Source organism: Kogia breviceps, chromosome 6, assembly GCF_026419965.1.
Source record: "Kogia breviceps isolate mKogBre1 chromosome 6, mKogBre1 haplotype 1, whole genome shotgun sequence".
Lineage (NCBI taxonomy): Eukaryota > Metazoa > Chordata > Mammalia > Artiodactyla > Physeteridae > Kogia > Kogia breviceps.
The window spans coordinates 127582826-127595840 of record NC_081315.1 but is presented as its reverse complement, the minus strand read 5'-3'; the positions used below and the strand labels follow the sequence as shown (position 1 = coordinate 127595840).

Genomic DNA, 13015 nt, shown 5'->3' with positions numbered 1-13015 from the left:
GGAGGTGGATGGCACGCGCGGGGCGCGCGCAGCATGCAGTCGCTCAACGTCACCCCGGAGCAGTTCTCCCGGCTGCTGCGGGACCACAGCCCGGCACGGGAGCAGTTCATCGCGCTGTACGGGCTGCGGCCGCTGGTCTACAGGCCCGCAGCTGCCTGGGCGCGCCAAGCTGGCCCTCGTGCTCACCGGCGTGCTCATCTTCGCCCTGGCGCGCTTTGGCAACGCGCTGGTGGTCCACGTGGTGACCCGCAGCGAGGCCGTGCGCGCCGTCACCAGCCTCTTCGCCTGCTCCTTGGCGCTCAGCGACCTGCCCATCGCCTCCTGCATCCGGGTCACTATGCTCGAGAACATCTTCAACAACTGGCTGGGCGATGAGTCCGCGCCCTTTCCTTCTCCCCTAACCCCCAGCCTTCCAGGGGACCCCCTCCCCAACACACACTCCACTCTTCTGACTTTCTTCCATTTTTCTCTCTACCAAATGAATCCGGTGCCCTTGCTTAGAACTTCCTCACCGGCGCTCACTTGGAGATAAGTTTTTGCTCCTTTTGAGTCCGTTCCAGCATTTTTCTCCGTGTCGCTTAGAGACACAAGTTAGGGAAATGCTTAGGAGAGTCTCAGTCTCACCGTAGTGGGGTGGGAAGTGGCTCCAGTTATTTCAGCTCCCTTTTCCACAATTACCAAGATTTTTTCCTATTTTTAAAATAAAAGTAAGATAAAATATTTCAAATAATAAAAACCCCAACATCCCCTCATTCCTTTAACCTCCAGCCTCACTCACCAGTTGCCCGTGGGGCTTCCAGACAGGTATTTGTACTGCAAGTATATATATATGGACTTAAAACTTTAAAACAAATATAATGCATTTTCAGAAATAAAAAAGAAAACTAGTTCTTCTTTTTAAAACAATACATGAACAGAGTCACACCTGGAGAAGGAACACAGAAAATATATGTCCTCTTGACTGATAAAGGAAGAGAGATTAATTTCTCTTCCTTAGAATGGGAGCAGAGATGGCAGAGAACCATTTGGAGCCATTGTTGGGAGCGGAGTGTGGAAAAAAAGAAGACACTGCACTTCTCCAAACGATGCAGTCTTTCCAAAGACACATGACTAGAGAGCATGTTTTGTAACCCATAAATAGTAGTGGGTTGAATTCTCACCAGTGCTTATGGAGTGCCTTGGGGACGAGGAAACATTGATTGTACCTGTGTTTTCATGGGTGGATGTACTCTTGTGACCATCTCAGAATTCTTAGAAAGTGATTGGAAATATAGGGGGAATGTGAGAGAAATGAATGATTGTGCTTGCAAACTCTGCTATTTCCACCACTTCCTTAGCTAATTCCTTTTATTCTCATGGCGGGTGTTTCTTTCATCCTACCATTACCAACTTGAGATCCTCAATTTAAGTCCCTGGCATTGCTTTTTTTCATTAATTTGCACCGGGTTTATTGTTAGTGGATCAGGTTGCTAAAATCTTTGATTCCCATCCCATCTATGATGTATATATTTCCCCCAATACACTAAACATTAGAGTACGTAGTATTAGCTTGAAAGTGACCCATAATGCAGAGTCGTAAATTGACTTATGCATTATTGACTTTTTTATGCACTCTGATGAAATCATTATACTTGGACATTTTAAAGTTGCCCAGTACAACTAACCCCACAGAATTAATGGAAAAACTTTTGACCAGTACATATGGCTTATTTTTTGAGAAAAAGGCACAAGAGCTTTCCCTTTTAATTAAAGCAACTCTATACATGCCCCCCTTTTTTTCCTCTTCTTGGCAAAAGGTATATAGCAAAAAAGAAAGAAAATTTTTTTAAAAGGAAGAACTGGGGAAAAAAGCACCCTCATTTTTCTATTTCTATTATTATTATTATATATTATATTATATATATTATTATATATTATATATTATATTATTATTACTATTATTATTATTATTATTTCTATTATTCTATTTCTATTTCTATTATTGTCAGAAACTCCCGACTTACAGATGTTACTGACAGATGGGAAGCTGACTATATGAGAATGGGATTTGATGATCTTCCGTGGAAAACCTGAAGGAAATCTAACAGAAGAACAATTGTTAAGTGAGAGGCATAAGAGCCAAAATAATATACTGAGTTATTTGGTTTCGGCAGGGCTTTTATACATCTTTTCAACATGTTTCAGTTCTAGGTAGGGCAATGTAGAATGTTGTTGACAACTGAAGTTCCTGATGTAAAGAGGTAAATAAAAAAGGGCTGCTTCACTGGTAACTAGAAGATATCTTATTCTGGGACAAATAGTACTTGTTCCTTTTAATTTGAAATTCTGTGGAGGGAAGAAAGGCTGCTGCTTGGCTAAAACAGTTCCTCCAGCACAAGTCATTAGGTCAAGTGGCCATAGGACCTGCTTGTGGCCCAGTTACCTTGGTAACAAAAATATTTGAGTTAGGAAGTAATGCTTCCTAGGAGCAAACAGAACGTCGTCAATAAATTGTGTACTTTTCTATTTAGAGTCTAGGCCATGGGCCTGCAGCACGAGCGTCACCTGGAACCTTGTTAGAAATGCAGTCTCAGCCCCCATTCCAGACCTACTGAATCAGAATCTGCATTTTAACAAAATTCCCCGTGTGGTCCAAATTCACGAGGAAGTTTGAGATCCATTGGTCTCTAATACACCATCGTTGTGTTCCACTTTGGGGACAGGTTATTTTGACCAATGGTAATAGGCCACCACTGAGCACTGTTCATTAGCAAATAGACAGGCTAAAAATTCTCTCTGATTGTCTGTTATACCATAGAGGCCGTTACTACAGAAACTAGGACTTTTGCCATGGGAGCTTATTTTTCCAAGTCATAATTATACCAAGGAGGGTGTGGAATTTAATACACAATCAACTTTACTTGTCTGCGTGATTTGTTGATGACCAAAATCCAGCTGAACCAAATTAAATGGGTACAAATTTCCTCAAAGTAAATAAGCTATTATGAAGCTGTTCACTCTGGTTTCCAGAAATTACAATTTTCCTTAATGAATCTCTAGGTTATTGGGTGCTTTTTCTCCTTTCTATAGCCTATACCTGCATTTTCAGAGTGAAATCTATGGGATGCTATTGACAAAGTACATTATTTGCATAGACTTTGATATAATTTTGTTCATTTGTTCATTTATTCATTCATTGACTGATTCAACTATTGAATGCCTAATATACGCTAGTCGTTATGCTGAACTCAAATACAAGGGTGAATAGTACACAATATATGTCATGTAAAGATTGTGAGGAAAGACAGCAGTTTTCCTGGAGAATGTGAGCAATTCTGTATGGCTGGAGTTTAGCATTCAAAGGGGAAGTGGTGAGAGTTGAAGCTGGAGAGAAAAGAAGAGAAATCATGAAGAGCCTTCTAGCGCTATGTTAAGGAGTTTGAATTTTATTCTGAAGCAGATGCATCACTAATCTGAAGCAGCGAATTTCAAACTAGGAGTTGCAACCTATTAATTAGTCATAAGTCACTGGGTGAGTCAGGATTAGCAATTTTTTTTTTTTTTTTTGGTATGCGGACCTCTCACTGTTGTGGCCTCTCCCGTTGCGGAGCACAGGTTCCAGATGCGCAGGCGCAGCGGCCATGGCTCACGGGCCCAGCCGTTCTGCGGCACGTGGGATCCTCCCGGACCGGGGCATGAACCCGTGTCCCCTGCATCGGCAGGCGGACTCCCAACCACTGCGCCACCAGGGAAGCCCAGCAATTTTTAAAAAATGATATATATTAGAATAGAGAATTTCAAAAAGCATTTACATAGTAAAAGTTTGGTTGTGTGTGTATATATATGTATATACATATATGTATCCACATATGCAATAAGAAATATCTTTAAATTACGTGTGTGTGTGTGTGTGTGTGTGTGTGTGTGTGCGTGTAATGTAAAGGTATTTCCTATTGTGGGTCATGGTTAAAACCACTAGCATAAAGGGAGTCAAGTTAGAGCAAGTATGGTTGACCATAAGCAAATCAAACCCATCAGAACTCAGCAGCCATGGTCATGTTCCATTGCTACCCTGTGGCAGTACTTTGTTACAGCCAACTCTCTGAATTCGATTACTAGAGTGGTGGAATTGATGATGCAATTTTAAGGAACACAGATAATTAAAAAATTGATTTACCTGTGGTTGGTTGCTAATAAAGCAGAAGTTTCTATTCATCTTGGAATGTGTGGGTGTGGATGAGACTGTGACAAAGGCAGACTGTTCAGACGAGATTATACCGAAAGATGCAAGTCATCTGTCAAGTCTAAATATAGATACAGGTAGAGAATAGAGTTATACTAATTTGGCAAGTAGAAACTTAATTTAAAAGAAATAGGATTGATGCTTCCAAACCATTGAATACCCTAAATACTTACTTATTTTGTAAGGCCTGTTCTCCACACTAATTATGGAAAACCTGTGGTTTGGGGACTGTTTTTCACAGTGGCTGAGAGCATAGACTCTGGAGCCATCATTTTATGGGATAGAGGAACAACCTCGGGTAGGTTGCTTTATTTCTCATCTCTTTCTACGGATGGAGGTCATAACAATACATATTTTATGGTGTTGCTGCCAAGCAGATTTTATGAGTTTATGGAGTTAATGCTGATTAGAACATGGTAAATGGTAAAAAGTGTTCTAGATTGGAAGTTAGTCTTTTAACTTTGAACATTATCATCATTGTGGCTCAGTCAGGACAAAGCACACTTCTGGCAGGTATAAGGCATAAACAGGGACAAAAGAAAAGAGAGAGCAGAGGAGAGCAGAGGTAGACTTTCATGATGTTGCAGAACCACAGAAGTCAATGAGAGCAGCGCAGGGGAAGAGATGAAAGCTAAGCGTATTTATTAGTCAGGGTTCTCCCGGGAAAGAGAACCAATAGTATGTGTGTATGTGTGTGATGTGCTGTGGAGAATTGGCTCACACAATTATGGAGGCTAAGAAGTCCCACAATCTGTTGTCTGCAAACCAGAGACCCCGGAAAGCAGGTGACAGTGGTAGTTCGAAAGCCTGAGAGTCAAAGAAACAACGTTGTAGATTCCAGTCTGAGTCTGAAGGCCTGAAAACTAGGGACCTCAAGGGCTGGAGAAGATCAGTTTCTCAGCTCAAGCAGTCAGGCAGAGAGCAAATTCCCACCTTCCTCCACCCTTTTGTTCTATCTGGGCTCTCAACAGATTAAGTGATGCCCACCCACACTGGGAAGGGCCATCTGCTTTACTCAGTTCACCAATTCAAATACTAATCTCCTCTGGAAACACGCTTACAGACACAGCCAGGAGTAATGTTTAACCAGACATCTGGGCACCCCATTATCAATACAAGTTGACACATAAAATTAGCTATCACAGAGTATTGAGTAGAGTTCCCTGTGCAACACAGTAGGTCCATGTGGGGTGATGGGATGTTAACTACATTTATTGTGGTGATCATTTTGTAATATATACTTGTATCAAGTCATATTTTACACCTTAAACTAATACAAGGTTATATGTCAATTATATCTCAATAAAACTGGAAAAAAGAAGAAAAAATTAACTATCATAAGAAGTCATCTCTAAAATAAAAACTTTCTTTTACAACTAGTCTGTTCAGGACTAGTGTTTTAGGTACACAGAGAGAAAGAACAGAGAAGAAGAAAACAAAACCAAAAAAAGAGAAGTCATAAAACATATATAGATTGGCATTCTTTTTAGTTATCATTTCTTTGAACATAATTAGGTCTCCAAAATGGTATGCTGGAGCTAATTTGTACCAACTCATGATAACCAACTGTGTATATATCTATTCTAGGCTCCACACTTATTGATATCCTTTTGGTAGTTTGGGATTGGCCATGGTGACCATATTTATACCAGGGAAATTAGCAGAAACTTTTTTTAAGCTGGGGAGCTGGTTGTTAACATTTCTTAGCACACCACTTTTTGTATCCCTTGTAATGTACATGCTAATCAATCATCAACGTTCTAGGTATTACTCACCACCATTGCTTTAATGTATATTGTCATTTTCTCAATCAACTTTAATCCAGCATTTTACTTTTGTTTTTTTTAACTTTATCCTTGTCTGTATTCAAACAGAATTTCTTGGAATACTGCTTTGTAATTATACATTTATTTGTGGGATATTGTTTAATGCCTGCTCTCCTTCCATGAAGAAGAGCTCGGAGTGTTTATGTTTTGTCTTGGTCTGTAGTCGGAGCCTTCAGTAGTATATGATCCATAGGTGAGTGAATGAACAAATGAATGAATGAGAAGACAGAATATAGAATGAAAAATTAGTGTGATAGACTAAGATACCCTCCCAAGCCCTCCCCAACCCCCCACAGCTGGAAGCAATGTTAGAAAGTAGACCCTGAAGAGAAGGCTCCCTCTCAAATCCATTCTCACCCAGTGCTTCTCAAACTTTGCGGCATATTAAAATTACCTGGGTACTTTTTAAAACCCTAAGGCCCCACTCACTCCCCACGATTCAGAATCTCTCAGGGTGAGATCTAGGTATCAATTTCTTTTAAAGATTCTCAGCTTATTACAACATGTAGCCAGGTTTGAGAACCAGTGCTTTCTAGGGCTTGGAATCTGGGGTAGGTCTTGGAATTCCCAGTGTACACATTTCTGTTGTTGGGAAGGGTGTCTGAATATCCACCTAGGAGTAACTGCTGAGAATTGTAACTGATGGTTACTGCTTCCATCTTCAGATATGACTGGTCTAAAGTTTCAGTTATAGCTTGAAACAAGCAAACAAAAATTCCCATTTCACCTTCTCCATCTTGCAAAAAACGTTTGTAGACTTCTCTCTCTTTTACCTTCCATCCTACAACTCTCTCTTATTCTTGCTCTTGTGCTCTCTTTTGGGATCTCAGGTTCATAGCGTTGAGTTAATAATATGATATTATCATCATTCTGGACAATAACCTTCTCTTGTTTTATTATGTTTATATTCTTTTTTTCCCTTAAATCCCCATTCCCTACTATAATTCATCTCCCCCTGAAACGGTGGCTATAATAATGTGTTTGATATGTATCTTTAAATTTGTTTGTATTCTTCTTACATATGTTGCATAAATATGCATTGTTACTTTGCTCAGTGCTGTTTCCAACATCTGTCCATGTTGCTGTGTTTATCTAATGCTTTTATTTTTAACAGATAATTTATGTATTTAGAGTCCACCTTTGTATGTGATACAAGATAGGCATATTGGTTTATTTTTCTCCATGTAGAGAGCTAGTCTTTTTTACACTTCCTATAAACAACTTACAATTTCTCCATTGATTTGTGGTGCCCTTTTAATTATAAATCCATTTCCCATCTTCTTTTCTGTCTATTTTGAAACATTGTTTAGTTGTCTCAGTCCACACCAGTGCTACAGTGTTTATTGCAAAGGCTTTTTAGCATGTCTAAATATTGCATTGGGAAAGTCCCCCATTTCTTTGACCTTCTCTTTCAGAGTTGATTTAGTTATGTATGGACCTTTAGTTTTCCATAAGCGTTTAAAAATAAGTTTGTCCCCCTGGAATTTTGATTGGTATTGTATTCAATTTATATGTTGTTTTGGAGATAATTGACATTCTAATGAAACATCACTGTGCAATATTGTCATGTTAATTCTATATGATAAGACAGAATAGTGGTCCTTCAAAGATGTCCATGACCTAATCCTTACAACCTCTGACTATGTATGTTGCTTAACATGGCAAAAGAGATCTTGCTGATGTGACTAAGTTAAGGATCTGGAGATGGGGAGATCATCCTGTATCATCTGGCTGGACCCTATTCATCGCAAGGGTACTTACAAAGGGAGTCAGGAGTGTCAGAAGCAGAGATGGAGATGTGGCAACTGTGCCAGAAGTCAGAGTGACGCAGGGCCTTGAGCCAAGAAAGGCAGGCAGTCTCTGGAAACTGGAAAAGGCCAGGAAACAGATTCTTCTCTAGAGCCTTCAGAAGGAATGCAGCTCTGCAGACCCATTTTAAACACCTGACTTCCAGAACTATAAGATATAAATGTGTGTTCTTTTGAACCACTAAGATTGTAGTAATTTGTTATAGCAGCAGTAGAGAACTAATACAATCACCTTTTACACATAGAATGACTCTATTTAATTAGGTCTTGTTGGATGTTATTCCTTCTGAACAGAAACCTGGTATGTTAACATATTGGGTGGACATGTTCTTCAGGGGAGGTTAGGATCCTTCTTAGCTCTAGGAGTTGGATTTCATTAATGTAGCTCAATATTTTAAATTTCATTCTCCTTGTCGATGAGTTTTAAAATGGGCATGCAGCCCATTTTGGCCATAGAGTCTGAGGTTTTCCTCACTTTCATAAAGGGACTGAGAAAAGTGTATATTTTCCTTTCCAATCCTAAGAACAAAAGCATGCTGAAGAGGATGAAGTAATCCAAAGGAGAGAATGCCAATCCATGGTGAGATCATTCAGCTGTAGAATTTACTGCCCCATTATTGCTCTACTTCTGGAATCATTTTTATATGAAATAGTACATTTCCCTTATTGTTTCAGCCAGTTGAGCTGAATTTTTGTTTATTTGCAGTCCAAAACATCCTAATTAATATATAGAACAAACAAATACAAAGAAAATAAAAATTATGTATTCCAAATCCAGAGGTAATTAGGATGAGAATTTTAGTGTGTTACTAAAATTAGTAACATTTAGTAGTTAATTTTCTCCTGAATATATTTTTAGCAAAATAGAAACCCTTTATGTTTGAGTGTATGTGTGTGTACATGTATATAGCACTTGTTTACTGCTTGTTTCAGTTAGTTTTCATTTTAAAATGTCCATTGAAAGATGATTTAATAATTTACATTATATTGACATATACTTTTTTAGCCATCCCGCTATTTTTGGCATTAGTTTATACGAATTTGAGGTTATTTTATGTTTGGTGAGCAACTGAGTACATAAATTACATGAATATTTTAAAATTTGTATTAAGCATTTCTGGGGGAGAACACTTTATAATGCATTTTGTTGCCTGATAACCTTCACATTCAAGAATTTTTTCTTAATGGCTAACCTGACCTTCTCCATTTCTTTCCTTGTATACAAAAAAAAAAAAAAAAAAAGAAAAGAAAGAAAAATGCCTCCTTTATTATTTGACAGTGAGTTATTTTAAGATGTTTAGCACAATGAAACCACCTTGTGTCTGCTTTATTACCCTAATGTTTAACCTGGGCTTATTTTACTCTATTATTTGAAAGTCTAATTATTGCCATTAGTGGAAAGTAAAAAAAAAACAATTCAGTTACTTTTCTAAAATGGTATTTGTAGCTATTAGAGTAATGAAAATAAGAAGAGAAATACCAGAAGAGACATAATTTTACTTTGGTGAACTTGTTTTCTGACATAAATATGCACCCAGAAGGTTCTTCTTGTAAAGTAGTTGAAGGAAGCACTCTGAGCAGAACTACAGAGTTAGTATCAGCTTGGCTCCACAAAGAAAAACCTCAGGGTTTCGCAATCTGTATGGCCCCTTGTGGAGGCCCATTCATCCTAAATCAAAATCTTTCTGAGGACAGCTCCAGCCCATGTACACAGAGAAGCCAGAATTCTTTCATGTTGCCCCATTCTTAAATATGTAAAGGCAATCAAGGACTGTTAGGCAGTTGAAGAAAATTTGCAGAATAAAAGGGAATAATACAAACAAACAGATAAATGAGACTAGAATAAATGGGTGACTTATAGATTTCTTTAGAAAAAATTCTAAGTGGTATTTTCATATCTACAGACATATTCTGAAGAATGTCTCCTCATTTGATATTTTCATAGTGGAATTCCTATTGTTTTTAAGTCTCAAACTTCTACAATAAATGAATTATTCAATACAACACTTTTTAAGATGCTTTTACATAAGAAAAATTTATGTCTCAAAGCTTAATAAAACATTTTAAACAAAATGATTTATCTATAAATAAAAATTATCTAGCTATATTCCAAATACATTTGGTAGAACATCAAAATCACAAATAGATATTTTGAAAAGCATGCCTAGTGTTCACAATGGGATGTGTGTACTGAATGTTGCTGACGCTAAGAGAAGCATCACATCATTTTACACATTCTTTGCGACTGAACCATTCTTTGCAATTGTTACTCTTGAAAAGAAGACTAGCTTTGCAAAGAGGTCAATGAAAAAGATGTTGAAGAATTCTTTAAATGCATGATGAGAAATTAGCAAGTACTAAAGTTGTTCAGGATATCAGTCTGAAACAGTTAATCACGGTGATAACCAGAAGGTATTCAATTAAACCACTAGACTTTGCTTTTGCTGAAAATTATTTGTGGGCTCTGCTGATACAATGATAATCATTATCTTTGAACTTCGTGGAGATATTACTGCCAGATATCTCTTATATCACCATGCAAATACTTCTATAAACATACTAGAGGAGAGTACGTAAAGCTTTATTCTGTAGTGTTTCATCCTAAAGAGTCAACTACCTCCCTTGAAGATTCATTCAGGAGTCCCTACCTGAGCACAAAAGTGATATTAAAAAAAACAAAAAAACAAAAAAACCTGACAGCTTCTGAGTTTAATAGTTTGCCTGAAATTGCACCTTTGCAACCCAATTTACTCATGATATCACTTTCCACAGCCAGTGACAATGATTACATTTCAGCCCTCCTTGCCTTTCAACTTCCTTCAAGTTTCCAGTCTGTTCCTTTCTTCATGGGTATCAGGTCATCCGAGGTAATTGTCCTGTTTGTGTTGCAAATTATATTTGAATTTTTCTAACATATTTATTAATTTCTGTGTGCTGGTTGCTATGCATTGTTGGAAAAAAATATTCATGATGCACCATGAAAATGCTGCATACAGAGCAACATGCACATAAACCATTTGATAAAAGCCATTCTAATTGTTTTAGAAATTGGGAGCAATGTTTTAAGCATTTTACATACTAAATGATGACTTAACTATATTTTAGTTACACTTCAGGAATTCTGTTGGGAGTTTGATTTGGCATTTTAAATGACGGGGAATAGGCTATTAGTGCACATTTTCTCGCAGAATGTCTCATTTTCATGAATGAGTTACTAATGGTAAGTGGGAGATGTCTTGATTTAAGAAGATATTGACTTCATAAATCAAGAGTAAGCATCTCTGAAAAGAAACATTTTGAGAATAAGAAAAAGTTCTTAAAAGTGAAAATATGATTGCTGAACCTATATATAAATTAAAAGAGCTAGAAGATAAAGAGAAGAAAATCTCTATAATGTGGACCAAAAAAGACAAAGAGAATTTATAAAGCAAAAAATATGTATAAACGAAAGATATAAACATGAGGGATACAGCAGGAATTCCAAAATCTGATTACTAAGAGATCCACCAAAAAAATGCACAAAACACAGAGATAAAACACAGAGATAAGAGAGTCAGAAGTCTCCAAATTCAAAAGGCACACAAAGAGCAAAAGAATAAAAAATGGCCTAGGCTTCAACTCATATCCCCATAACATTTCAGAATTACAATGACAAAGAGATCAATAAAAGCTTCCAAATAGTAAACCAGGATACCCATAAGAGAGAAAAAATTAGTCGGATGGTATAGATGTGTTAGCACCAAAAGTGGATGCTAGAGGTCAATAAGGCAAGATCTTCAAGATTCCAAAGGAAGATAATGTTGAATTTAAAGTCAAATTAGAGCCACTTTCAGATAAGCAAGAACTTAAGGAGCTTACTTTAAACTCATTAATTTGAAGAAGTTACTTGAAAAAGATTCATGCAAAACAAGGGTGAAATACAAGAAATAAGAAGCCATGAAGTAAAAGGAACAGTGGAGAAGGAATCCATTCTAAATGAATTTCAAGAACATGTCTATAGAACAATCTTTAAATAAATAAATAAATACAGTCATCAAACTTAGAAGTCAGTAGTCGTCTAGAAGAAAGTCTTAAAAGAACAAATACTAGAATTGATTCCAAGTTGTGTATATGTTATGTGAAGAGTTGAGACGTAATAGTAAAAATAATGATGATGATGATAATGGCAGCAATAAATGTAGCTAACATTCATGAATGCACTTTCACATAGTGCCAGGCTCTGTCCTAAACACATTGCATTTATGATTTCATTTAATCCTCCAAGAGTCCTATGAGACAAGTATTGTTTCATCATCCACATTTTATAGATAAGAAAACCCAAGACACAGTGAAGTAAGGTAATTTTCTCTAGGTCACACAATTAACTACTGGTTAACCCAAGATCCAAACCCAGGCAGTCTAATTCCAGAGCTTATACTCTAAACTGACATACTGTGTTGAAGAAGGTACATGTTTCTTCTTCAAACTGGAAAAAAAGAAATGCAAACTAAAACTCCAGGAAAAATTAAATAAATGAAAATACTCTACAAAAGGTCATGGCTCGGATACAAAGCACATTAAAATATGGCACACTTTAGAGCAATGAGTAAATTCACAAGGATCATGACTATAAATTCAGAGAAAGAGAAATGTATTTGGAACATGTATATTGGTTTTGTAGTTATAATGTTTTAATAGTCATAATAATGAAAATGCTGCTTATAGTTTTAATCTTTTATAATTAAAATGTAAGCCAAGTACAGAAGACTTAACACGGCAATGGAACAGAATGCAAAGCTATCAGTCTTGATAAAGTAAATATAAAGGTATAGCTGATAGAAGTTGGAAGGAAGAAGAGAGGAAGAAAAGGAGGAAGGGGCTGACATGAGGAGGTGAGGTATCATCACCTTAAAAAGTGAGGGACAAGATAAACTGTTGGAAGCTGATAGACCAAGGAAAAGGGTGTTACGTATATTACTTTATGAGTCAAAGACAGAGGAAACCACATTCAAGAATTTAGGAAACACACTTTCTCCAAAGCTTTTCAACGAAATAATTGAAGAAATTGTTATAACTATAAGAAAACTAAAAGGTGTGGGGAGAAACAGAGGTGGGAGGTAATAAAAGTGAACTAAAAGCCTATCTATCCTAAAAGAAAGTCAATATAGACCACCGAAAAT

The 13015-nt window shown here is 37.1% G+C and overlaps 1 protein-coding gene across 1 annotated transcript in view; it reads left to right on the top strand.

Annotated features, from left to right (window-relative positions):
* The first annotated feature begins 33 nt into the window (after positions 1–33).
* QRFPR (pyroglutamylated RFamide peptide receptor) overlaps positions 34–13015 on the top strand; it is a 35781-nt gene continuing 22799 nt past the window's right edge. The window contains 2 exon segments of the mRNA XM_059066720.2: positions 34–144; positions 146–369. Of these exon segments, the coding sequence (XP_058922703.2) occupies positions 34–144; positions 146–369 (335 nt within the window).